The 24,702-nt window shown below is 41.0% G+C and overlaps 1 protein-coding gene across 4 annotated transcripts in view; it reads right to left on the minus strand.

Annotated features, from left to right (window-relative positions):
- Positions 1-1,248: 1,248 nt before the first annotated feature.
- LOC130889545 (bifunctional heparan sulfate N-deacetylase/N-sulfotransferase 3) overlaps positions 1,249-24,702 on the minus strand; it is a 126,465-nt gene continuing 103,011 nt past the window's right edge. For 2 of the 4 annotated variants that reach the window (XM_057793354.1, XM_057793355.1), the window contains exons 10-14: positions 22,733-22,907; positions 18,782-18,952; positions 16,665-16,774; positions 6,545-6,647; positions 1,249-4,256 (exon numbers count right to left, since the gene is read on the minus strand). In XM_057793354.1, coding sequence (XP_057649337.1) covers positions 4,137-4,256; positions 6,545-6,647; positions 16,665-16,774; positions 18,782-18,952; positions 22,733-22,907 — 679 coding nt within the window. In that variant the 3' untranslated portion in view covers positions 1,249-4,136. Of the gene's footprint in view, positions 4,257-6,544; positions 6,648-16,664; positions 16,775-18,781; positions 18,953-22,732; positions 22,908-24,702 lie in introns of those variants that run through there. The other 2 variants (XR_009058601.1, XM_057793356.1) reach the window with 2 other exon arrangements.

A 24,702-nucleotide genomic window follows, 5' to 3' on the forward strand; every position in this document is an offset into this window, starting at 1 on the left:
AGGAGATGTTGCCAGGGAGGCGAGAAGGGCTGCCCATCTTTCATCCATACTGGGGAGGACAGTCTACTTTCCTGAACTCCCTAACTCACATACTAACCTCTCTCTCCCAGAAAGACCCAGAAATAATAGTTAATTTTGTTTAGCCTACTTCACAGAAAATTGACCACACTTTTCTTTTCCCTTATTGCCAAAGGACAAGTTCACAGTTTGACTTCACACGATTGAAGCAGCCTTTGTCTGAAGTAAGTGAAAACATTAGATGTCCAAGTCAACACAGAAGTCACACTTCCTGAGAATTGTCAGTCACAGAGGCTCTTTCCCCTACAAAGATTCCTGACTGTTGGAGTTAGTTAGCTACAGGGTGTTTGGGAGGTGTGATGAAGTCAGGAAGGATCTGTGAGTTTCTTAGTTTAACCTCTAAGAGTTAAAATTAGAGATTGTTAAATCACTAAAACTAGAAACAGCAACATTTCAACAACTTATTTAGAAAGATCTCTTAGGGAAGGAGGAATTATAAAAAGTGTCAAAAAATGAGGAAGAGCCAGGCGGTGGTGGTGCACACCCTTAATCAAGCACTCGGGAGGCAGAGGCAGGTGGATCTCTGTGAGTTCGAGGCCAGCCTGGTCTACAAGAGCTAGTTCCAGGACAGGCACCAAAGCTACAGAGAAACCTTGTCTCAAAAAAAAAAAATGAGGACGATAATCCCTTAGAATATATTCTAAACACACACACACAAACACACATATAAACACACATACATACATACACACAAACACACACACATAAACACACATACACACAAACACACATATAAACACACACACAAACATACATATAAACACACATACATACACACAAACACACATATAAACACACATACAAACATACACACAAACACACACACAAACACACATACACACAAACACACATATAAACACACACACAAACATACATATAAACACACATACATACACACACAAACACACATATAAACACACATACATACATACACACAAACACACACACACAAACACACGTACATGAAGATGGAAGAAACTCTGATGTTGCCACCATTGACAGAATTCAGGTACAGAGTGTAATTTGAAATTAAAGAAACATTGGCATTGCTGGTTCAGCGCCGCTTCATTAAGGAGTTGTTTCTTAAGTAAGTGCTTCCAAGCCGCAGGGCTGATATTCTTAAAGCACACTAGTGTTGCTATTTTAAACTAGGAATACTCCGATGGGTGGGTTCATTACCGGCTCACTGACTGGTCCTGAAGTGGATGTAACCTGTCATCATGCCTTAGAAAGAAAAATGTGAACCAGCTGTAGTCCAGGTACTGATAATGAAGGGGTGGGATGGGTTGTAATGTGAGAAAGCCCAGTGTCTTCAAGAGAAAGAGATGCAAGCAGAGAACGTTTGTGGGGAATGAGGATCCCATCTACCTCTTCTCATTTTATGTTTTCCTTGCAGAGACAATTTTCTAGATTTCTGTGAAAGGGACTCGCTCATATCTCTCGAAACGCCACAGAGAGAAGGCCCAGGAGGGTCTTGAAAGCGGCAGCGTTGTTCTATTTGGAGCCAAATAAAATCACAGCAGGCAAAACTGAAACAGAAATTCCTCATTGCCTACTAAGCTTTTCAATTATCCCTCCATTTGAAATCATAATGGTGTGCCTTTGAACCCCAGCAAAACAAGTCCCCTGCTCATTATCTAAAATCACCAGGCCCAACACCCTCATTTTCTTATCAGTTTATTGTTATACATATGAGGAATCATGCCACTTTTAGAATTATAGTGAGGGCTTTTTTTATTTAAAAAAAAAAAAAAACCCAGAGGAAAAAAAAGTTCCTAATAATTTTCATTCAATGTGAATGACAAGAATATTATAGCTATAAACATTGAAATAACCATTTCACTTCTTCCTGAGGAAGCCCCATATTATAAGCAATGAAAAAGGGAGTTCTATACACAGCTAGTTTGAAATCATGTTCTCTCATTCTTTTCTCATAGATTTCTGTTACTTTTAGGATAGCACAATAGCCAGCTGGAGCTCACAGTGTGAAGTCTGCGGGTGTCCTGTAGAATTTGGAGCTGTCTCTTTGACGTGCGGTGTGGTCAAAACCCTTTCAAAGGGTTGTGGTTTGGCTCTGCATTCAACACGGGCTAGTGAGTGAGCAGGTCTCCGTACACCCCTCCTCTCTTTTTTATCTGATTCATTATATGTGGTATTTTCGCCATTTATTTTAAAGGCACTGTCCATCTAGACTAAAGGATGTCAGTAGCCAATTTATCTGGAGGTTCAAATGTGGAGACACGTGTCAACTTATTTTCTCACTCCGTTTGTGAGCTGACACGCTGTCGCCAGTGAGACTCTAACAGCTGGAGCTACCGGGCCTCACGACCCCCTTGAGCCAATTTTCTTAAAATGAATGGACGTGGAAGTGAGGGATGATTGTCCTGCTGGCTTTAGCAGGTGATGCTTCCGAAGCTGCAGCCGTCAGAGGGAAGATTGATTTCACAGCCTTCTCAGTCAGGGTTCTTAAAATTTGGCTGTTTGTCCAATTCTTTCTAGTAACTGCTTAAAAACCCCTGTATTCTTTGAGTACATTAGAACACGGGAAAACCTTAGACAAGTTGATAACTGTGCTGTGTATGAGGAAATACACAGCGAGAGCAAGCTTGCCCATCCTGTTTTCTAACGGGCAAAAAGCTGAAAGAGTACAGTTTTACGCACTAGGATGACAGCCAAATCTTTAGGCCACTGGCTTTCTTGTATATCTTTTTTTCTAAACATATCTCGTAAAATACTTTATATGAGCTTCTGTAGTCACAGGAGGGGATGTACTACTTAATATTTACATATATGTCAATTACAATACAAAATTAAGTAAATATTAACACAGGACGGTATGCCCTACTGTACTCTTGTTTTGAATTCTTGGCTCGTCATATATCTAATGTAAGTTGAATGTGTTTCAGGAGCCAGGCTTCTCTTTGCACTTTTGTGCTTTTTTTTTTTGGTAGACGCTCATACGTTTGACTACGCTCGCTGTCGGGCAGGGGTGTGGAAGGTATATGAGACATTCTCAAAACTGGACTCGACTTGGTCTCCACCTTTTAGTAGTACAAGAAGCGTCTCAAATAATTTGCATATTAATTCATTTCTACATAAACCTGTACATAATCTAATTTCCTGTGGGGTCACCTGGAAAGCGCAGCTTCTCAACAGCTTATGTCTGAGTTCTCTAGTGAGGCACCTCAAGAAACTGCCCTTAGTTTTCAGTCAGTGCAGTTTGTTCAGTAGCTTCTCTGCACATCTAAAGGTCTGTGTGTCTCAGATTGGACCCCTTCCTGCAGAACTGAAGGTGACCAGGATAGACCCGCCGCTTACCGTGGGAAAGCATAGCGTTCTCAATGGCATACCGTTAGATGCCATCTCTCTTTCTCTCAGAGAATTTAGTCAGCACTCTTCCATTGTTACTCACTATTCTGATGTAAAAATGTTTTCTATTTACTGGCTAACAAGTCTGCCATACAGAGCTCCATAAGCACACTGGACTGTACACGAGCAGCCACCGCCCTGGCTCCAGCGCCATCTTTTGCTTCTGTTTAGTGGAGACAAAGTCTATACATAGCTTCCCAGTCTCTGGGTCTCACACAGTCATGGCCTATGCTGGCAGCTCCCCACCCAATTTTTGGCATTTTACACTGTGACATTTATCATGGTAGAAGATATTTCACAGGATTAAATAATTTTTTTTACAGTCAAACAGAGGTCCAGAAATGTACAGAAATACAACTTTAGTTGATAGACAAAATAGTAAATATTAGTGTGAAATGGAACAGGTCAGTGCCAGTGTTTTTGCCTTTGAATTTACACTGGTTGCTGTTGGGCTTCCACACGGGTACAAAGTGGAAGGCCATCGACTGCGAAGCTTCTTAAAGATCCTCTATATGCCCCCATCCCCACAGTCATCCACATGCCAGCACATGGAAGGGGCCTCGCTTGTTTTTCTTGATGAAGAGGTATGTGTTTGACAGCTTTTTGGTAGCTTCTGTGAGCTCAGGAGAGGCGCGTGCCGGTCCATGGACAGATTCCTGTTGTTTTCTGCCTCCACCGCTTTCTGCACGCTACCTCACCTTCTGCAGCTCCTGTCTCAGCCACGAGGGCAGAGGCTGCCCCAGCCGGTGCAGCAGCTTGGACAGCTCCACGTTGTGGTCCCGGTAGTAACTGGACAGAAACGCTCTGCTCTGAGTGCGAAGGGGTAGAAACATATATTTTATTCTACTAAAATATATTCCACGCCTGTTGGCTCTGCGGAAGTATGCGCCTCATGCACCCCAGGTACGGATCAAGAGTGGCATGAAGCGTGTGGACTGTGTTGGTAACGTCTGCGATCTACGATGCTTGGCTTTCCTGTCTATTGGAGTCTACACTAGGAGAGGTGGCCTCTGCACTGGTGACATTTGCCACTCCAAACACGCTTGTTTCCACACCTCTGTGCACAACATCAAACACTTTACTCCTTTAGGCAAACTCAGTGTGTGTTTACAAATAACCTCGTTGGCATCTACAGTCAATATTCTGTAAAGCTGAGTTTTTCCTTTTAGTCTTGACTAGCATCAAATTTGTAGAGTATCTATCTCAGTTTTGTCTATGTTAGACCAGAGTGAAAGAAAACACCAAGATACACCTTAGAGCCTTTTAATAATTACACATGGAAGTAGCTTTGATGTGAAAATTAATATATTTAAGTTTTTTTTATCGAAACAATGGGGGAAATTACCTTTCAACACGTTTTAATGTATTTTGAATGTTTTCACAGTGATCTGATGGTTATTTTGATAGTCACTCAAACAGAATTGGAGTTCTTACATAGTAATTGCTTTATGAAAACAATAGATCCCTCTCTTGCTCATGTCTTCTGTATAGACATGAATTGTGACCTAACCAAAGTCCTGTCTATCAGACTGGCACAATGCATTGTGTTCCAAACCTTTAAGGATAAAAGTTTGTTAAATAAATACAGATTACTGAGAAATTTCGGCCACCTCAGGATCGTCAGTTAACACAATGTATTTAATACAGTGAGGAAAATAAAAACCCAATATTTAAATTTCTGAGCTCTAAAAAATTATAGTAATCAACTTATATTTTTATAGTCAAACTAGATGCTAAATATACTATGAATAAATCTTAGTGTATGCAAAATAACCATAAAGAAAAAATACAGGGCACATGTACAAATACGGGACTATGAAAATGGCAGCCTCAGTCATTCACCATGCCATTGTCCTAAGTAGAATAAACAAAGTATTGGATAACAACCTGTATGTGTTTGTTCCTCAAAGCCTAGATTATGTGTTGGTGTGCTGAACAACTGAGAGAAATCTTGTCCCACCCCACAGTTCAAAGTTTAGTATGCCATATTATCAGTAAACATTATAATCTATGTTCCACAGGATCATTTGACATTGAAAACAGAAAATATTTTTTCAGTTTCTGGTTGATTTCTTGATTTTAGTTGACATTTTTAGTAGGGCAATTCTGTGAAGCTATCGTCATGTAGTAAGGTATTACCTGTTTTTCAGATTTATAATTACAAATTCTGTTTTTTCATTCTTGCAAGACAGGCATCAATTATGTAAATGGAAAAATCAAAACAACCAACCTTGATGTATTGAAGCACAAATATCACTTTAAATCTAATTAAAATGTTATTTTATTGCCTTTAATTTCTCTCTCTCTCTCTCTCTCTCTCTCTCTCTCTCTCTCTCTCTCTCTCTCTCTCTCTGTGCATGTATGTGTGTGTACATGTCATGGCACATAGAAGAATGCCAGAGGACAGTTCTCAGCAGTTGGTTTTCCTTTTCCACCGAATGTGTCCTAAGATCATCAGGTCTTCTGATTTGGTGGTGGAAACCTTTATCCATTTAGTACTCTTTTACCCCTAATTTCTTTCTTTCTTTCTTTCTTTCTTTCTTTCTTTCTTTCTTTCTTTCTTTCTTTCTTTCTTTCTTTCTCCCTCCCTCCCTCCCTCCCTCCCTCCCTCTTTCTTTCTTTCTTTCTTTCTTTCTTTCTTTCTTTCTTTCTTTCTTTCTTTCTTTCTTTCTTTCAATATTAATACCATTGCCTTTCTTTGGAATACTGGATTTCATAATTTTTGTTTCTCAGTTTTGCTTGACAGCTTTCATACATATATACAATGAAATTTAATAATTTCCAACCCTGTTTCCATTCCCATCCTCCTCCTCCTCCCTCCCTCTTCCAGAGGGATAACTAATGCTTGTTAGGGTATGGACGCCACTTTCTTTCTGTTATAGCCACAGATAAATGACCCCTGCCACCGGAAACCCTGCTACTCTTGTGCAAGGAGATAACCCTGTACCACAAAGTGGACGTGGAAGCAGAAAGGGATGCACTGACTTTTAGTTTGTACAAGGCCTGACTTCTGTTCTTAACCCCTTTCCTAAGAAGATATGTGGTATTGCTATTATTTATCATGTCTGCATTTTCTATTTTTGGGTTCTATACTCACATTGGAATCCATCGGTGGGTATTTTCTCCCTTTACTCTTCCCAAGGCACTTTGTTTTTCCTTCTTCCAGGAGCTGACACCAGAAGCCTTTGTGAGAATCGAACCTAAAAGCAGAGGGGATGGACCCGATTAAAAAGCAAGTAGTTTTCAAGTCATTTACAAGCTACGATGGCCAGCGTACAAAAGTTATCAGTTCACACCCAGGGAAACGGGAGCGTTTTCCACATGACCTTTTACATCAAGTCTTCTGGAACACTTCCTAATTTTCAGTCCATCTGTCATATTGGTGAGTTTGCCAGGCTCTTGATAGAGCAGTTTCTACAAGACCTCCTATTCAGAGCAACTTATATGTTAGCAATAGGGTCCACCCTCACCCCCTGAAGAGCAGCCAGGTCTTTTGTTCTTTGGAATGTTGAAATGTGAATCCTCCAGCTCCACTACATTTCTGTTTAATGATCTCTTAAATTTCGGTATGAGGTTAGCACTAAAGCGAAAATGCCTAGAAATCGATTTTTTTTTGGCTGTAATTACAGAAAAAAAATGGTAGTAATATGCTAAATTTACATTTCTGCTTGTAACGCTGCTTCGTGCATTTCCTTCTCATTTGGGCCTTTGTTATAGCTCTTCAGGAAGTAATAGCATGGTGTTTTGTTTTGTGAATTCTCACTAAGTATAAGATAGATAATAGGGCCGGGGGCAGCGGCACAATGGCTTTAATCCCAGTACTCAGGAGGCAGAGCCAGGCCAGCCTGGTCTGTAAAGTGAGTTACACACACACACACACACACACACACACACACACACACACACACACGATAGATAACAATGACATGAAGACAGTACTTGTCAAAGTCTAATTTCTGTAGACTGTTTTCTCAGTATTCAGGGGAGTTCAAGTCTAGGCCTACTGATTCTACATTCAAGGCCCAACCTTTTTATTTTATATTTATCTGTATCTACCATGATGGATCTATTTGTTGTAAGCAAAGCAGTGATTTCGATGCTCAGATGTAAAGGTGGAAGTAACGGCAATAGTAATTCCTTCACTTTTGTTATTTAGTGATTTGACGGCCATAGTTTCTTCTCGGCTAGGAAGAATTACTTAGGGTGAATTTCCTTTGGTGTTCAGTTTGCACTACTCAAATTTCTACTCTCAAGAGTTTGCTCAAAATCAGCCTGGGAACAATTTTGGAAACGCAAATGAAAGCACGTTTAAATTATAATAAAATTTAAATAAAAACATTTAAATTATGATCTTGAAATACCTAAGAATAAAATGAACAAAACCATGCCACCACTGAAAAATACAAAAACACAGAAGGTCTAACCAAATGGGTGCTGTGCCATTCACAGAGAAGATTAAATACTTGATTGGCTGGCTCCAACATTGTATATGATTTGTATGATTCCAATTAGAACTTGACTAGACTCTGCCAATCTTTTTGAAGAAATGGAAAATGACTTTGAAACATATTTGAAAATATGAAGGACCTAGATAAACTAGAACATTTAAAAAAGTTTGAAACTAAGAGCCACATTGAAGATTTTATACTGCATACTTTCAATGCTTCCTGAATTCTGAGTAATCAGTGCTGCTCACAGTCACAGTGCTGGACCAATCCATGGAGCAGAATAAAGGATGCAGAAACAGAACTTCACTGCAGTGCTGGACTAATGGAGCAAAATGAAGTATGTACAAACAGACCTCCACATCTAAGGTCACTGACTTTTAACAAGTAGAAAGAAGCTAATTCAATGAGGAAACTAAAACAAATCGTACTAGAAAAAAATGAATATTAACATGGAAAATAAAGAACACTGACAATTACATCACACAGAGGGAGAATTTAACATGAAACAGATGACTGACCTAAACCTTTAAGTTAAAACTAAAAATTCTGGAAGAAAAAAATGTAGAAAAAAATTCTTTTTAGAAAGGGTCTTATTTATCTCAAACTGGTCTCAATTAGTAAATTCCTGACCCTCCTGCTTCTACCTCTAGAATACTTAGTTCTTGGATTACAGGTATGCACTACATCTGCCTTCTTCAGTTATGAATCACAATGACATGACTGCACCCCACTTACACAAGCCCATTTCTTGCTGCTACTAGAGCAACCCTATGAGATCAGAACCCATGGCATGTCGTTATGCTGTATATACACTTGTTTCAGTCAGGCAGTTCAGAAATGAGTTTTCTATTCAGAGATCAAAGGAAGCATCAACAAGGCAGTCTTACTGACCTGCCTCTGGGTGGACATCTCTAGAAGTTGTTTGCAGAGCATCTCTAGAAGTCTGCTCGGCTGCAGTCATTCTCACTAACATTTTCGGATCAGCACTTTCCACATTTGGGCTGGTCTCATTTTAAGCCTTCACGCGATCAAGATTCAGAATCCAGAGCAGCTGCTATTATGTTGCTAATGTACCTTATTATACATATCTGACTATGGCACATGGATGCTATGTGAAGAGCTTTTCCGGGTGTACTACATTTGCATTTATTTACTTAGTCATTTATTTATCTGTGGTTTTTTGAGACACAGGGTTTCTCTGTGTAGTCCCAACTGTCCTGGAATTCGCTCTGTAGACCAGGCTGGACTTGAACTCACAAAGATCCGCCTGCCTCTGCCACCACTGCCCAGTTGGTGTATCACATTTGCACTCAGGAGGTCAACGCACGAAGATTACAAGTTCAAGGCCAGCCTGGGCTATGAAGAGAGTACTAGACTAGACTGGGCTACCCTCTTGCAAACACAACAGATCGAGACGAACATCATCAACAAACAAGCAGCAGCAGCAACAGCAACAGCAACAAAGAAGCCCTGGGAGAGAAATTTTTTCCCCCAGGCATACTGATGTTAAAATCAATCATCAAAAGCAAAATAAGGGAAGCAATAAAGCTTGACAGGTAAAGGCATGGCCACACAAGCATGGAGACTTAAGTTCAATGCTCAGAATCCATCTAAAAGTAGAGGAGAGAACAGAATTCTCAAGATGCATTCTGACAAGACATCTCCCCACTGCGCGACATGTGTTCTTACACACGTATATTGTTACAATCACAAATTAGAAAAAAAGGGGGAAATAAGTTTTCTTTCAGCTATAGGTTGAAAGAAATTGATCAGCTATCTTACAGAAGGCATCATTCAGGGCTTCACTGAGGGAAAAATGACGTGTGTGTGCGTGTATGTGTGTGTGTTGGGGGTGTTCGCAACTGGCACCTAAGGCAGTTATGTTTGTATACATTCATGTTAGTTGTGCAAGTGTAGAAGATGAAGGCGAGCCATTGTGTCTGTTCTCCACGTGGCCTGAGGAATCACCGGGTTTCATTGTTCACAAAGAAAAGATGAAGGGATTGCTGTGGATGAAGGTCCTTGGAAGGCTGAGGACATAATAGTATTTCAGAGTCTAAGTGAAAAGGTTTGACAGAAGATGGAGAAAGCTGTCTCCACATCTATTTGAAACAAAACAAAACAAAACAAAACAAAACAGTAATGGTCTTTCCTGCAAGAATAACTTTAGACCATGTTCTGGGGGAATATGGAGGAAAAACAGCCTTTTTAATGTAGGCTTTTGTAGCCATTTTATAGCTGGGTCCCTCCTTCCAAGGCTTTCAGGAAACAAGCCTTTGGATAAAGTGAATTTATGGCTTAGTGTCTGACCTTGTGGTTGCCCCACAGTGGAGTTAAAAATCCTCCATCACTGTGTCCCCAGAGTCATGTATACTATTAATAAACTCAAACTAAAGAGTAAAGTCTGAGAGGATAAAAGTGCTTGTGAGCTTGTGAAGACAATCACCTGGGGACATGTGGATATGATAAGGAGACATGGATCAGGGGAAGAAAGATTCTCCAAGGAGAATGACAGTTCTTAATATTCTGTATTAGTGAAAACACCATTCACCTTGGATAGATGAATGCCAGCGAACATTCAGAGAATACTTAGAAAGTGTGTCTGAAATACCTTCGAACTGCGATGGCATTTCCATGTGAAACTAGAGCAGATGGATTCTCAAAATCAAAACTACATAATCTATGCTATCAATACAGGACAAGAACAACACACACACACACACACACACACACATTTCTTAACATTTCAAGGTATAACTAAAATATAATATTTGCGTGTTATATGTACAATTCAATGGCAGCAACATTATCATAGTTTCAGAACATTTCTTTGGCCTCATAAAAACCCAAACCCAAAGCTGGGCAGTGGTGACATACCACCTTTAATCCCAGCACTCAGGAGGCAGAGGCAGGCAGATCTCTGTAAGTTCAAGGACGGCCTGGTCTACAAGAGCTAGTTCCAGGACAGGCTCCAAAACTATAGTGAAAACCTGTCTCAAAAATGAAACCAAACCAACCAACCAACCAACCAACCAACCAACCAACCAACCAACCAACCAACCAACCAACAAAAACCCCCAAACCAAAGAAAAAAAAACCCCAACCCCCCCCAACAAAACAAACAAACAAACAAATCCAAACCAAACCATGACTAGACAATCCTTGATTTCAATCTATTATATGCTCTCGAGACAAGGTCTTACTGTGTAGTTTAGGATAATCTGATACACACAGTACAGGCTAGGCTCATACGAGCCCTCCTGTCTCAACTTCCAAGTGTTTAAATTATGGGTATACCTTACACACCTGAGTCTAAGTTCATTATTTACTGATATTACCATTTTTTCTACTATGGACATGTGAAATCGATCCATTTACCAGGTGATAGGCATTTGGATTGTTTCTTGGTTTTATATATAATGAATAATGCTTCTATGAGTGTTCACTTATAAGTTTTTAATTGACTTAGGTTTTTATTTGTCTCGAGATAGGTTCCTTCAAGCAAAGTTAAGCTGTTAATGAGGTGGTGCTTGATATTTAAGAAACTACAAAACTACTTGCCAAAGGGGCTATGTACCATGCCAGTATACAAACTTTAGAAATCCCCCTTATTATTGCCAAAATTTGGTATTATCTTTTGGGTCTATACCAATTTGGTTTGTCTTTGAAGTACAGCCATTCTTGGGCATTGAGTGGTATCTCAATGTGATTTTAGTTTGTATTTCCAATGAGACTCCATTAGTTTTCTCAAATGGAGTCTCACTGAATATACAGATCATACTTGATGACAGACCCCATGTCCAGCAGTGGGGGATCAACACAAGAAGGAACTCAAGGATACTTTTGGAGGTTTTTTGTTTTTTTTGTTTTATATTGTTTTGTCTGGGCATTTGAAAAATTTTAACCTGCAGGTCTTTTGCTGTATATGATGGTTTCTGATTTTATATCTTTATGGGATTTCTTTGTGTGGGATGTGTGCCTTTATATGTTTCTTGTGCTTTTTCTTCCTTGGCTCTTTTTAAAAAATCTGTTCATTTGCTTATTTTGTCCTTTCAGGTTTGTTTTAATTGTGTATTAGCATCATAATATTCACTTATTTATTTTTAGACACTTGCTTGTTTTCTAATAAGAAAGAATAAGAAAGGGTGTGGATTTGGGTGGGTTGGAAGGCAGGGAGGGAGGATCTGGGAGAAGTTAGGAGAGGGGAAACCCTAACCAGAACATGTTATGTGAGAAAAGTCTATTTTCAAAAAGTAGAGCTAGGAACTAACAGTACCAATCACAGTGTTTTTGTGACAATATATACAAATGTATATTTACATACAAGATACCCAGTAAACAACTGTGTATTTATCTACTACATAAATGTTTATGAGTATGTCATAACCAACTAAAGTGGGCTTTCTGCTTTTTTGCCAGCCCTTAGCATTTTCTGGCTGCTTTCTTTTAGACAGCCAGAAAACCAACAGATTGTAGTTCTTATCACAACTATTTTTTTTTTTTTGGCAGTTTTAACATGGCAGATTTTACTTGGAGTTATCAGCAGTGATGTGGGTGGTACTTCCTGGCCAATGTTAACTTGGCTGCAATTAAAGAGACATTAGAAGTTTTTTTCTGAATTATCAAGAGGGTTCAAAATTCCCTTCTGACTCAGCCAAGCCCCAACCAGAAAAACACAACAAAACAAAAGAGAAACACAGACTATGTCATTCCCTTGCCTTCATATTTTCCTTGCCCACTATTGACACTTTCCAAGGGCATTAGTATTAAATATTCATATGACACAATCTGGCTTCATTAATCTGAACAAGTATGCCCCGACTGAGAAATGAGCTGCAAGGTGAACATTTTGAAAGGGAAGAAATGTGCTGACCAGTGATAATTCTGAGTGGATGGTGTCTTAGTTAGGGTTTCTGTTGCTGAGAAGAGACATTATGACCACACCAACTCTTAATAGGAAAATATCTAATTGGGGTGGCTTTCTTACAGTTCAGAGGTTCAGTCCATTATCAGCATGGCGGGGAGCATGGCGGCATGCAGGCAACTGGGGTGCTGGAGTGGCTGAGAGTCCTAAATCGTGCAGACAACAGGAAGTCGACTGAGACACTGGGTGGTATCCTGAGCATAGGAAACCTCAAAGCCCGCCCCTAGGGTGACATACTTCCTCCAACAAAGCCACACCTGCTCATCGTGCCACTCCCTATGAGATTATGGGGCCAATTATATTCAAACTACCACAGATATATAGCAAAATTAAAGGTTGATATTCCTGATTCTGGCTTATATGAATTAGAATAATCTCTGTCAGGCATTGTTGCTCTTTTTTTTCTCTCAGATGACTAGTCAGTTCCCAATACTGCATATCACAGCTTATGTAGCATGGCAACAGCAACCCCTTCAAAGGTCAGGGTTAAGTTTATGTTAAACCAGAACTGTACAATGGTAATCTGATTAGGTAATTCCTGTTCCTATTGTTTTAGGTTTATACTGTTTATTTCAAATCACAAACTCACCAAGTGAATATGATTAAAAACACATTATAAAAACACATTAGAAACCCACCACAACAGTTAAAGCATCATATGTTATTTGTTGGTTCTGTGTGAAATTTAGAAATCTTCAAAACTTTCCTCAGCACTTGGAGAAAGAAATAATCTTGATTACTGAGGTTTTTTTGGCCATTCTTGGAAAGTACCTTTGACACTAGAGTTATCTCTGCTGAAGATAATCAGCATAGAGCCCTTTTTGAATATTCCTGCATGCCAAGATTGTAGAGTAAACCATTTGCACAGACTGCCTCCCTTTCCCCTATTGTACTATGTGTAAACACTGGATTAATGTGGTTTATAGTTAGTACATCAATAGAGGACTTTAACAAAAATGCAGTGGTGCTAATAACTTCAATCTTCTGGGGATCAAGAGGGCACCTAGAAATGCTAAGAGTTGAAATGGTACAGTTGCTTGTGGTACATTTCTTTTTGCTCCTTTTTAGTACCCAAAGAGATAATCTTCACTCTCATTATTAGTACAATAGTAATCAGTGCTAAAGTATACACTGGTAGTCTACTGGGAGTTGTGTCAATGCTATTTCCGAGATGGATTTCTCCTCCTAGTTAGGCCATGTTTTCAAAGCACTGGAAAAACAGCTGTTGGGTCACAGTGACTCTGCTAGGAGGAGGGGATCGTTAGGACAGGGTGCAGACAAATAACTCAGCAGAGCACGGGGAGAGGAAAGAGCATTTCAAAGCGAGGACAATGAGATGTATTGTCTAAATACCTTACAACAAGTGCACAGCTGGTTTTTACAAGGTGTGTTAGGCCAGTCAATGACTGACATAAAAATGTGGCAAGAAACAGCCTGGAAGTACATTATCTATGTCAGCAAGGTGACAGTTCAGGCAGCCCTGATGGACCCGAAACTGCTTTCACAGATTACACCTGCTACTCCCTGCACCAACCAGGTAAGAGAATCACATAATGGGCAATTTTAGCTAGCTACATTGCAGGTGCACAGCGACCCGCGGTTCTTTGTACACGGTATGTTTCTTTGATATTCACTCTCCCAAGTTCACTTTGCCTTTTCCAGCAACGGAGATGAACAAAAAGGCTCTGTGCCGAGCAGGATGCAGAGAGGACAAACACGCAGCATGCAGGTCAAGGACCATTCTACGAGAAAAAGAGACGGTGTCTTTAGAGATGACTTTATTTCTTTTCTCTGAAACAGAATGCTTTTCCAGAGACCCTATAAAAAGATACAAAGATAAGCCGACTTGAAATAGAAAATCGTTTGGAAAATAAAAGCTTCCTTTTCAGAGAGACACCGAGAGCAGAAGGTGGACTTGAATTTCTAACTGCAAAGTAAAAGCACTCAGCTTTCTTTACGGTTAGGTTGAATGTTAAATACTTAAAGCTGTGTCTATCAGTGTTCGACTAAAACTCCACAAAACTGGCCATCCTGGGAGTATAGAAAACTAGCCCAGCACGTGAATAGTAACGGCAAAGGAAGAGACTCCCGGGAAGAAAGCTCAAAACTGCGGAGTTGCAGGATCCTTTGGCCTCTAAGCCAAAAGTCTCTACATACAGTTGGTACCTAGCGTCAGCAGTGTTTGATGTCTTTGCTGCAAGGGAGGCTGAAAGGAGAAAGAAACCCTTTTCTCACTTTCTAAACTGTCATGAAATGAAGTGTAATAGCAGAAACAAACCCAGTTGGCTTAGAGAACTGAGTTTTAGCTGGGAGGAGTTGGAGGAGGGGATGACTGAAGAAATGATGATGATGATATCAAATGTGGAGGAAAAGATAAAGGGATGAAGCTGGAAGGGAGAAGTTGGTGTGGGATGGATAGGGAAGGGGTTAGGAGGAGGAGGGGGGAGGCGAATATGACTCAAACATATTACATGGAATTCTCGAATTAATAAAATGCTGTATTTTAAGAAAATAACAGTAGAAATATTTCACAATGTATTTTTCAGTTTTTTTAAGACTCAATCCATAAATTCTAGAATTAAAGAAATATATAGTGAGAATGTGGTTTGTGGCCAGTTCATCTCGGTATCTCCGCTGAGTTGCTCAGTTGAGACGGAAGCAAGCATCATCCTCATGACTCACTGCAGAGGGAGGACCAGGGTGATGTGAGAAAGGCACCGAGGGCATGAACTTCAAGTCACAGACATAGTAGGAGAACAATCGCTTCCTTAACACCATACTGCCTGTCTTTCCTCTCCCTAGGCCCAGTTTCCAGTCAGCTACTTAAGAAAAACAGCAAAAACTAGCAATCTCCCGAATCAAAACAAACCAACAAACCAAACCCAAACCATCACTGCTGAAGGAAGATTGACAGGGACAGATTCACAGCAGGTAAGGACAAGCAAGAGAAGGAAGCACACTTAGGCGCATCACAGTGCCACCCCATCCAGTCAACCACAGGCCATTCCTTGCTATATGACATTGTTTCTGAAAGTCACACAAAGGTCAGTTCATAAACCATGTCAGTCATGTCTTCATGTCCCTAAGAAGTCTCAATATCACCTGTTAAGTGGGCTCTGCTCTTACCCACTATCTCAGTTAAGGTTACTATTGCTGTGATGAAGCATCACGACCAAAGCAAGGACAGGTTTATTTGGCTTATGGGGGAGGAAAGAGTTTATTTGGTTTACTCTTCCACATTATAGTTCATGATCAAAGAAAGTCAGGACAGGAACTCAAATAGGGCAGGAACTTGGAGGCAGGAGTTGATGCAGAGGCCATGGAGGAGTACTGTTTACTGGCTTCCTCATTATGGCTTGCTCAGCCTGCTTTCTTACAGCACCCAGGACCACCAGCCCCGGGATGGAACTACCCATAATGGGCTGGACCCTTCCCAACAATATATACTTAAGAAAATGCCTTACAGCTGGATCTTATTTAGACATTTTCTCAATTGAGGTTCCCTTCTTTAAGACGACTCTAGCTTGTGACAAGTTGAAGAAAACTAGGCAGGGCACCTACTTATTTCAAGTAGCATCTTCTTCTAAGGTTCCTGGTTAGTTTAATGAGCCACAGCTATTTTTTTTCTCCTTCCTTCTAGGGAAAATCTGCCTGGTTAAGCATTAAGAAGACTTAGGACATTTCTGTGTCACGCTGTTTGAGTTCTTCCTCAAGTGGAGGATGTTAACCCAGAAAACAATCAACGTCCAAAGAGCCCCTAACCAGCCAATCACATCATCCAACTGCAATTCCTTTACAATCAGTTCCTTCCTGACTTCAATGAACTAATTAGAATACAAACTTACGTTAAAGCTTCGGAGTAGTTATAATGAGGAGAGACTCCTAGAAACTTCTGTACTTCATCCATCACGGCCGCAGGGTCACTTCTTAGCTGCTGCCCGTCGATAATTAGCAACTGAATTGCCGAAGTAGTAATAAGGAAGAAAAAAGGACAAGGATGTTGAAAGAACATATGGGAACTGCATAATGATGAATTCATGTACTTATTTAGGCACTGTCTTTGGGGATGTGCACACACTGTTTGGAGATTCAATCAAGTCATTTTCATTCTTAACTTGTAAGTAGGTCATAGTAATTAGGCGTTCTGATATTATCTGAGAAGTCAGGGAAATGACAGGGAAGCCACAACAGTGTGGAGAGACAGTGTGCTTAGGAAAGTGACTGAGGTCCCAACACAAGGGTGGTGTCACTCACGGTCACACCCATGACTACAGTACAGAAGGAAGCTTCAATTAAGTCAGAATGCTGGTTCATGCCTCAAATCCCAGCACTCAGAGACCAAATCAGGGAGTCTGTGCGCTTAAGGCCAGGAATAGTGTGAGATCCTGCGTCTTAAACAGCAATAACAGTTACCTCTTTGCTCTGGCCCCACCTCTTAAACAGAAAGGTTATAATAAGCTTAAGTATAAGGAGATAGGGACCTATCACCTCCCAATTCCATCCGGGAGCAGCATTTGAGAAATACTTTGATAACTCATGAGGAAAAAGGCAAGATTTACAGAGACCTGAACACAGGCAGAATGATGCTCAAGAAATGAATGGGGTCAGTTGTGGTGGCGCACGCCTTTAATCCTAACACTCAGGAGGCAGAGGCAGGCAGATCTCTGTGTTTGAGGCTGGCCTGGTCTACAGCGTGAATGAGTTCCAGGATGGCCAGGGTTACACAGAGAAACCCTGTTTCACAAAACAACAACAAAGAAATGAAATGGAAGGGTAGGAAGGCTTGGTATTTAAGAATGAGTAGCACCCCTGTAGTACAGCAGGAACCCACATAAGGTGGTTCACAGCCCTCTGAAGCTGCAGCTCCATGTGATCTGATGCCATTTTTTTGGCCTCTGTGGGAACCCACACACATGTGATACACAGACACACATATATAATAAAAATAATATATATGAAAAGAATCTAACACTGGCACTCGGGAGGCTGAAGCAGGAGGACTATTGAGGACACGAGGTCAGTCTGTGCTGTAGACTGAGACCTGCCTCAAGAAAACCTGCCTTTTTCCTCATGGGTTATCAAAGTATTTCTCAAATGCTGCTCCCGGATGGAATTGGGAGGTGAGAGGTCCCTATAATAACAACAAACCCAAAAGAAACCCAGGGCAAGAATTTGTTTCTCTGGTGAGTGGTGAAAGATAACCCAGTCGGACAAAGTGGCATAGGCCATGACGGAAGCCATAGACCTCGTCACACAACCTTGTCGAAGCCCTACTTCCAGGAGTTTTAGTTGTCTACACTGGATATTCAAGAGAACTTACCATGGTATGGACAGACTGCTACGTCTAACATGGAGTTACTCAGCTTTCACACATACCTAATGAGCTGAGTTTTTGGTTTTATTTAACTGTAATGTTTAATTAGCTGTAAGTTGTTACAGCCAGCAGAGTGGACACATGGCTTTAGATGCATAAGACTCACGTCTGATGTCACTGGGCTGCTTGTGCTATCCAGGGTAGGGACTACTGGGTGATCATGGGAGGTGACGCCAAGTCAAAGAGAAAAAGCAAGGCATGAGAGCAATGGAATCTATGACGACTTCAGCAAATGTTTCAGAAGAGAAATCATGGCACTTTGTTAACTGAACCGGTGTCTGTCTGGTTTGGGAATGGCGCCCCCTTTCATTAGGTTTTATTCATGTCAGAACAGGACCTGGTGAGGTGAAGCTTTTCCTGTTCTGAAGTCAGAGATGGCATGGCAATGCCAAGAAATGAGTAGGGAGAATCAGCCCGTGATACTCTTAGAACATTAACCCGCTTTTTGGTTTCTGCCTATTATCTTCTCTATCAGTGTCTCTATGCAGTATTTGCAACTAAAGGATGAAGCCTACCAATGTTTTAGCTGTGTCTCAGGTAAACACTTAATGAGATGGCTACATGCTGTAAATCCTGGTTGCTTCATACCTGAAAGGGAGGGAAATAAACAAGCCATCTCTCAATGTGGTTGGCATACCACCCAGGGACCAAGCATCTCTTCTGCAGAGTTCGAAGTTCCCAGGGTGCATGGGGGCCAGCAGAGATCACTTCATAGAAGCTAAACTTCAGAGCTGTGGGGTCTTCATGGGACCGCTGGTGCTGTGGTGAGAAGGCGGACAATTAAATTAACTTGAATTATAAACGTAAATAATTGAAACTCAATCTTTCGACAACTCTCAAAGCTTTAGGAAGGAATGCCATGCTACTGGAGAGTTATTTGTTTTGAAATGAATGAAACACGAAACTGTGCTTGGAGCATCAACGTTTAAACTTAAGACACTGGTGAGGTCGAACTTTTTGGAAACTTAGGTAGTAGGGGCTAAATTTTGTTGATAGTGTTTCTTGACCAATATTACCAAGTTTTCTCTCCACCTATACATTTTATTCTGGATGCAAACTTTCAAAAGAACATGTGTTCATGTTCCTTTGCCAGTCCATAATCGAACCAATCATCATGTTCAATAAATATCTCTATTAAGAAAGCACCCTGCTAATCCTACTCTTAAGGTAGGTTTTGATTAGCAAGCCCTTACTGACTATTTTATATGAAGGGACTAATATAAACTCTGGGATACATATTATGTGAGATCTACAAATTCTGCCACACATTACCTAGCGTCTAAAAGCCAAGGTTATTTTATCTAATGGCAACCTCTGTGGTGAACCAGAATAAGAAAATGTAGAGAGCAGCAATTGAAATATGAAAATGTTTCCTAATGGCTCCATCTCAGGCCTATGGGCTCAAGAGAGTCACGTTCTCCTTAAATTGATCAATAAGCGCTCAGGCGCAGTGGCCAGTCTGCGGCTGTTCACCACATCTAGTTGAATAGCAAATTTGCTGCGACTGGAATATTGGTTACTGCACTGCAGGCTCCGTCAGCCTCTGCTCATCCACCGTGCAGTGATTTATTTGCAATATTTATGAAGTTTTGTTGGTTCAAAGCCTTTTAGCCTTTGCGTGTGTGTATTCCCAAATCTTCAGGGGCTAAGCGGTTGCCAATTCTCTGCTTTCCTTTTGGGCCACTCAAGCTGCATTGCTTTCTGTTGCCCAGATACTTTTTGGAAAAAGTAGGTGGCAGAAAATGAAATTGCCAAGTTGCAAATTTACGTATATTTTGATGGAGAGATGTCTCTGGATTTGTAATGAAAAACTCATGTGAGGCTGTGGATTTCTGTGATCTTATCTTTCCAGGAGGGCTCCATGCCCTTGTGTGGATGACCTCTATTGTTGCCTCTCTAAGTCTGTCCCTTCCTAGGACTCTGCTCCCAGTCCCTGTCACTGAACCATCTCACAATGTGTCCTTCCACGTGTGAATTGGGAGTGACTGTTTCTGCTAACTAGAGAAGGGTGCAATGCTTTGGTACACTTTCTTCTCTAATAGCACAGCTGTCAAGAAGTTAGCTACCAGGGCTGGTAGAGATGGCTCTTACGATAGAGGACCCAAGTTCATTTCTCAGCGCCCGTGCCGGCCAACGCACAGCCACTTGTAAATCCAGTTCTAAGTCATCCATTACCCTCTTTTGGCCTCTTTGGGCACCTGTACTTACATCATGCACACACACACACACACAGTTTAAAATAAATCTTAAAAGTGAAGGAAGTTAGGTATCTGAAATCACACCAATGACATGTTGTATAACACCTATTTATGCTGGAGGTTCTGGACTGTGGAATTCAACTCACCTGCAGAATCTCAGATAATAAGTTTTTGTAAACACAACTTCCTACGTTGATCTTAACATAACAGTATCCTAGGAAACAGACCATTGGCCTCTGTTTCTGCCCTGCCCTGCTGATGCCCCCTTTACATATAGCTCCATTTGTACTATCAAAATACTCCATTGGAATTTTTACCTCTTTTGCTATTACAAATCCTAAACCAGCTTACAATGCACAACCCCAGAGGACCTAGACAACAATGAGGACCCTAAGAGAGATATACATGGATCTAATCTACATGGGAAGTAAAAAAAGACAAGATCTCCTGAGTAAATTGGGAGCATGGGGACCATGGGAGAGGGCTGAGGGGAGGGGAGAGGAAGGAGAGGAAGGGAAGGCACTGGAGAAAAATATATAACTCAATTAAAAACAATAAAGATCCCCCAATCCTTCCTACTTTAAAGATTGCCCAATGATACTTCTAACGCTCCAACTCCGCTAATAAATCTAGCTTAGTTTTAAGCTGGGCTTTATCACTGCATGAGTCTGTGCATTATTTCTGTCTTTCTAGTTTTTGTGCTTATTTAAACATGCTATTTCTCCAATCGTCCAAAAGCAGTGTTAACATCTACTAAGTCAAATCACTTTTAAAACAATAATTTGCGAAGATCATTGCCATTCTTTGATGACCAGATGAACATGTAAACATTAGGAAAGCATTTAAAAATTATCACCTATGCATGATTAGTGCAAGCTTCTCATCCCAGCACTTGGGGGGAAGATGGGGGGGAGGAAGAGGAAGAGCTAACTCTTCCTCTGCTACCTAGCAAACTGCAGGCCAGCTGGGCAACATGAGTCTCTGTCTCAAAAAAGGAAACCAAACCAAATTACAGAACAAAGAAAGGTTAACTAAAAATTCATGGAGATTAAAAACATAAAAAACCCCTCAATTTTGTTGTATGTGTAAGCTTAACTTTGGCCACTTTTTATTAGGTGATTAAAATATCGCTGGGCATTGTAAAGACTCACCAAGAGTGCATTACATTATCTCAAAGTGACTCTTTGCTAAGTTCTAACAAACATCAGGGACAAAAGGACAATAAGCACTCAGAAGATGGCATGGGGCAGTTTAGAGAGGCTGGGCTTTCAGGGACGGAGGACTCTGAGGATGCTTTGTCACCCCATCCCTTCTTCAGTAGGAGTCACTTGAGAAACTTTGGAGAGGGGTCAGCAGTGTCCCTGAACACCACTATGTTCACTCTCTGCACCCTGAGCTGGGGTCAGCAGGGACACTGACCACTGCCATGTTCACTCTCTGCACCCTGAGCTGGGGTCAGCAGGGACACTGACCACCGCCATGTTCACTCCTTTGCACATCCTCCTACTGTTGCTTTTGAAACACAATGGTAGAGTTGCCAAAGAACCCTTATAGCCTATAAAACCTGGACAAAAACATCATCTAGCACTTTTAAATTTAGGCACATGTTTGAAAAAAAATGATTTTAATCTATGACATTTACTTTAAAATGCATATGTGTAAACATGCACATGTATACATAAAACATAATATTTTGTTATATATTTTCAACTGCAATTCATTGTACTAATGCATTTTATTAAGTAAAGTTATCACATTAAAGAAACTTGAAAAAAAATCTAAGAGTGTTTGTTTCTCCTGGAAAACCAAAAGTAAAGCATCAACTTTGCTGCGCACATCAGTTAACTAGTAGGTCTTCTCGTCTGTTCAAATCTGAGATGTTGGGGCCGGGGAAACAGTTTAGCTGGCAAACGGCCTGCTCTGCAGATATGAGGACCTGCTTTTTATCCTCAGAACTTATACACAAATCCAGATGTGATGGTATGTGCTTGTAATTTCAGCGCTTGGGAGCCACAGACAGGAAGAGCCCTGGCGCTCAATGGCCAGTCTATTCGGCCTAACCAATGAGTCTCAGCTCCCATCAAGAGACCCTGTCTCAAAAGCAAGGTGCAAGGTGGATAGCTCCTGAGAAATAACATTTGTGGCATGTGTATACATGCACAAACACATGCATGCGCACGTGCACGCACGTGCACGCACGCGCGCACACACACACACACAGAGCTGAATGGGTAACCACATGGACAGATGCCCCCATTTAAAGAAGATCTGCCCTCCAAACGGAGGTAACAGTTTTCCACTGCGCATGCTCTTCTCTCAGTTGAGCACATCTCTTCCTTACCTGGTACCAGGAGTAGGCTCGGTCCGAAGGGTCAATGAGTATGGTGAGGATCTTTGCTTTGGGGACTAGAGAAGCAGCCCTTTTAGGAGCTTCCTCTGAATGGAAGTAATTGGCACTCTTCTCAAACAGAAAGTCACTGGTGACGTTAGACGGGACTGGGAAGAAATCCATGTACCTAGGAAGGAGTATCTTTCTTCAAAACAAGCCTCTCACGTTTATACGCTGCTGACTGAAGACGTTAAAGGCGGCCAACAAGTTCATCTCTCCCCTAAAACATTGACACCCAAGCTTTGCAGTCGTCCCTCCAGGTGGCAAAGGAAACACATTCAAAGCACTAGCGATGTTCTCCTACACAATACTTTTTGTTTTGTTTAACTTCAGAAAAAAAAAAAAGTTATGGGGGAACACAAAGATACAGGAACAAAGTGATCAAACTGTAGCTCCTGTGCAAAATGCATGGAAACAGAAACCAGCACGGAGACCCCGAGCCAAAGAGGATGTGATAAAACACAGGGCACATTTAGTTAAGACATTCAAAAGAATTCATACAGGATAGTTTTTGTTATCACAGTAAACACATGTCACCCTACACCATTGAGTCTGGCTAGTATGTTTAATCATGGGATATCAGAGCACAGATTATGTCTGTTGTAAACAATGCCCATTTCTTCCCGTTTAAAATATATTACCTTGTCTCTCTTTGGAATTTAGTACAAAATCATATCAATATTTCCTGCATATGAGAAGTGAAATTGTCAGGAGTGTGAACTCAGCAATGTCTGCTGGCCCAAGTATAGCGATATAGACATCAGATTAATGTTCCGTTGGTGCAAGCATGGGCAGTCAGCATAACTACACCAGCTCAGGATAATTCATATTTCTATAGCAGTAAGGGCTTTGGTTTAAAATGGAACCTCTAGGACTTACATTTTATAATAATGACCTCACTCCGCCCTCTCCTCCCTTTAACTTGCAAGTCACCATGCCTTCAGGATGCGGGTAGCTCAGTAACTACCGAGCAAGAGCCATCTTCAACATTCACACGATGGCTTCAGTTTCCAGTGTGGTTCACATCACCCCAAAGACCACGTGACTCTCAGATCATGTGACACTGTCTTTTAACCTGGTTGCGATTTGGCTAGGATTCCAGCTGTTATCCCAAAGTAAAGTGTAACTGAGGTAATAGAAGTCTAGACACCTAGAGCAACAAAATCTTGCTGTGTGTTCCATGAACGGCCCTTCTGTGCCGGCCATTTGGCTCCCTTTCAAAGGAGAAGAGATATGAAGACATTTGAGGGGCATGTGATCTGCTTTCTCTTGTGGTGTACAATCTATAGAAGTGCCACATTTTGGTTTTCTTATTTAAATGCTTACACTGCTACTAGGGGCTGGGATTATCATGAGTATCTGACCCCATTTGTTACAAGCTTATCTCAAACCTGCTTCTTCTGAAAAAGCATCCAAAAATAATGAATAAAATGGACAGAGGTGCTGACATTTGATGGCTTTTAACAATGAAAGACATCCCACTTTCTCATTTGTCTTTTATGCCTGTGACAATTCGGGCTTTGAAAAGCCCTGCAGGTCGTCCTGGCTGTTGGACCTCTGCTGTTGATCTTCCCTGGTTTCAGAGGTTTGCACAGAAACTGTATCTATTCTGTTTGATCACACTGCCTTATTCTCTAGGAGCTCAAAGGAGCAGACCCTTGAGGAACATGTGATTAGTGAACTAGCAAATACAAGACCTTCTGGTCCACATTTCCAGAGTGGGACCTGGAATTTCTCCAGTAGGATCACTCTTGGAGACTAAATATTCAGGACAGCCAAAGGATTGGCAAGCCGATTACAGCAACTTCACCGTTACATATGAATGCAGGGCCCGCAAGCTTTTAGACTTCTGAAGAGTAAGACTTCTGCATCAAAAAAAAGAGATAACTCAGAAGATGTACTTCTTGCAGCATTGTATACTT

This window comes from Chionomys nivalis, chromosome 18, assembly GCF_950005125.1.
Source record: "Chionomys nivalis chromosome 18, mChiNiv1.1, whole genome shotgun sequence".
Classification (NCBI taxonomy): domain Eukaryota; kingdom Metazoa; phylum Chordata; class Mammalia; order Rodentia; family Cricetidae; genus Chionomys; species Chionomys nivalis.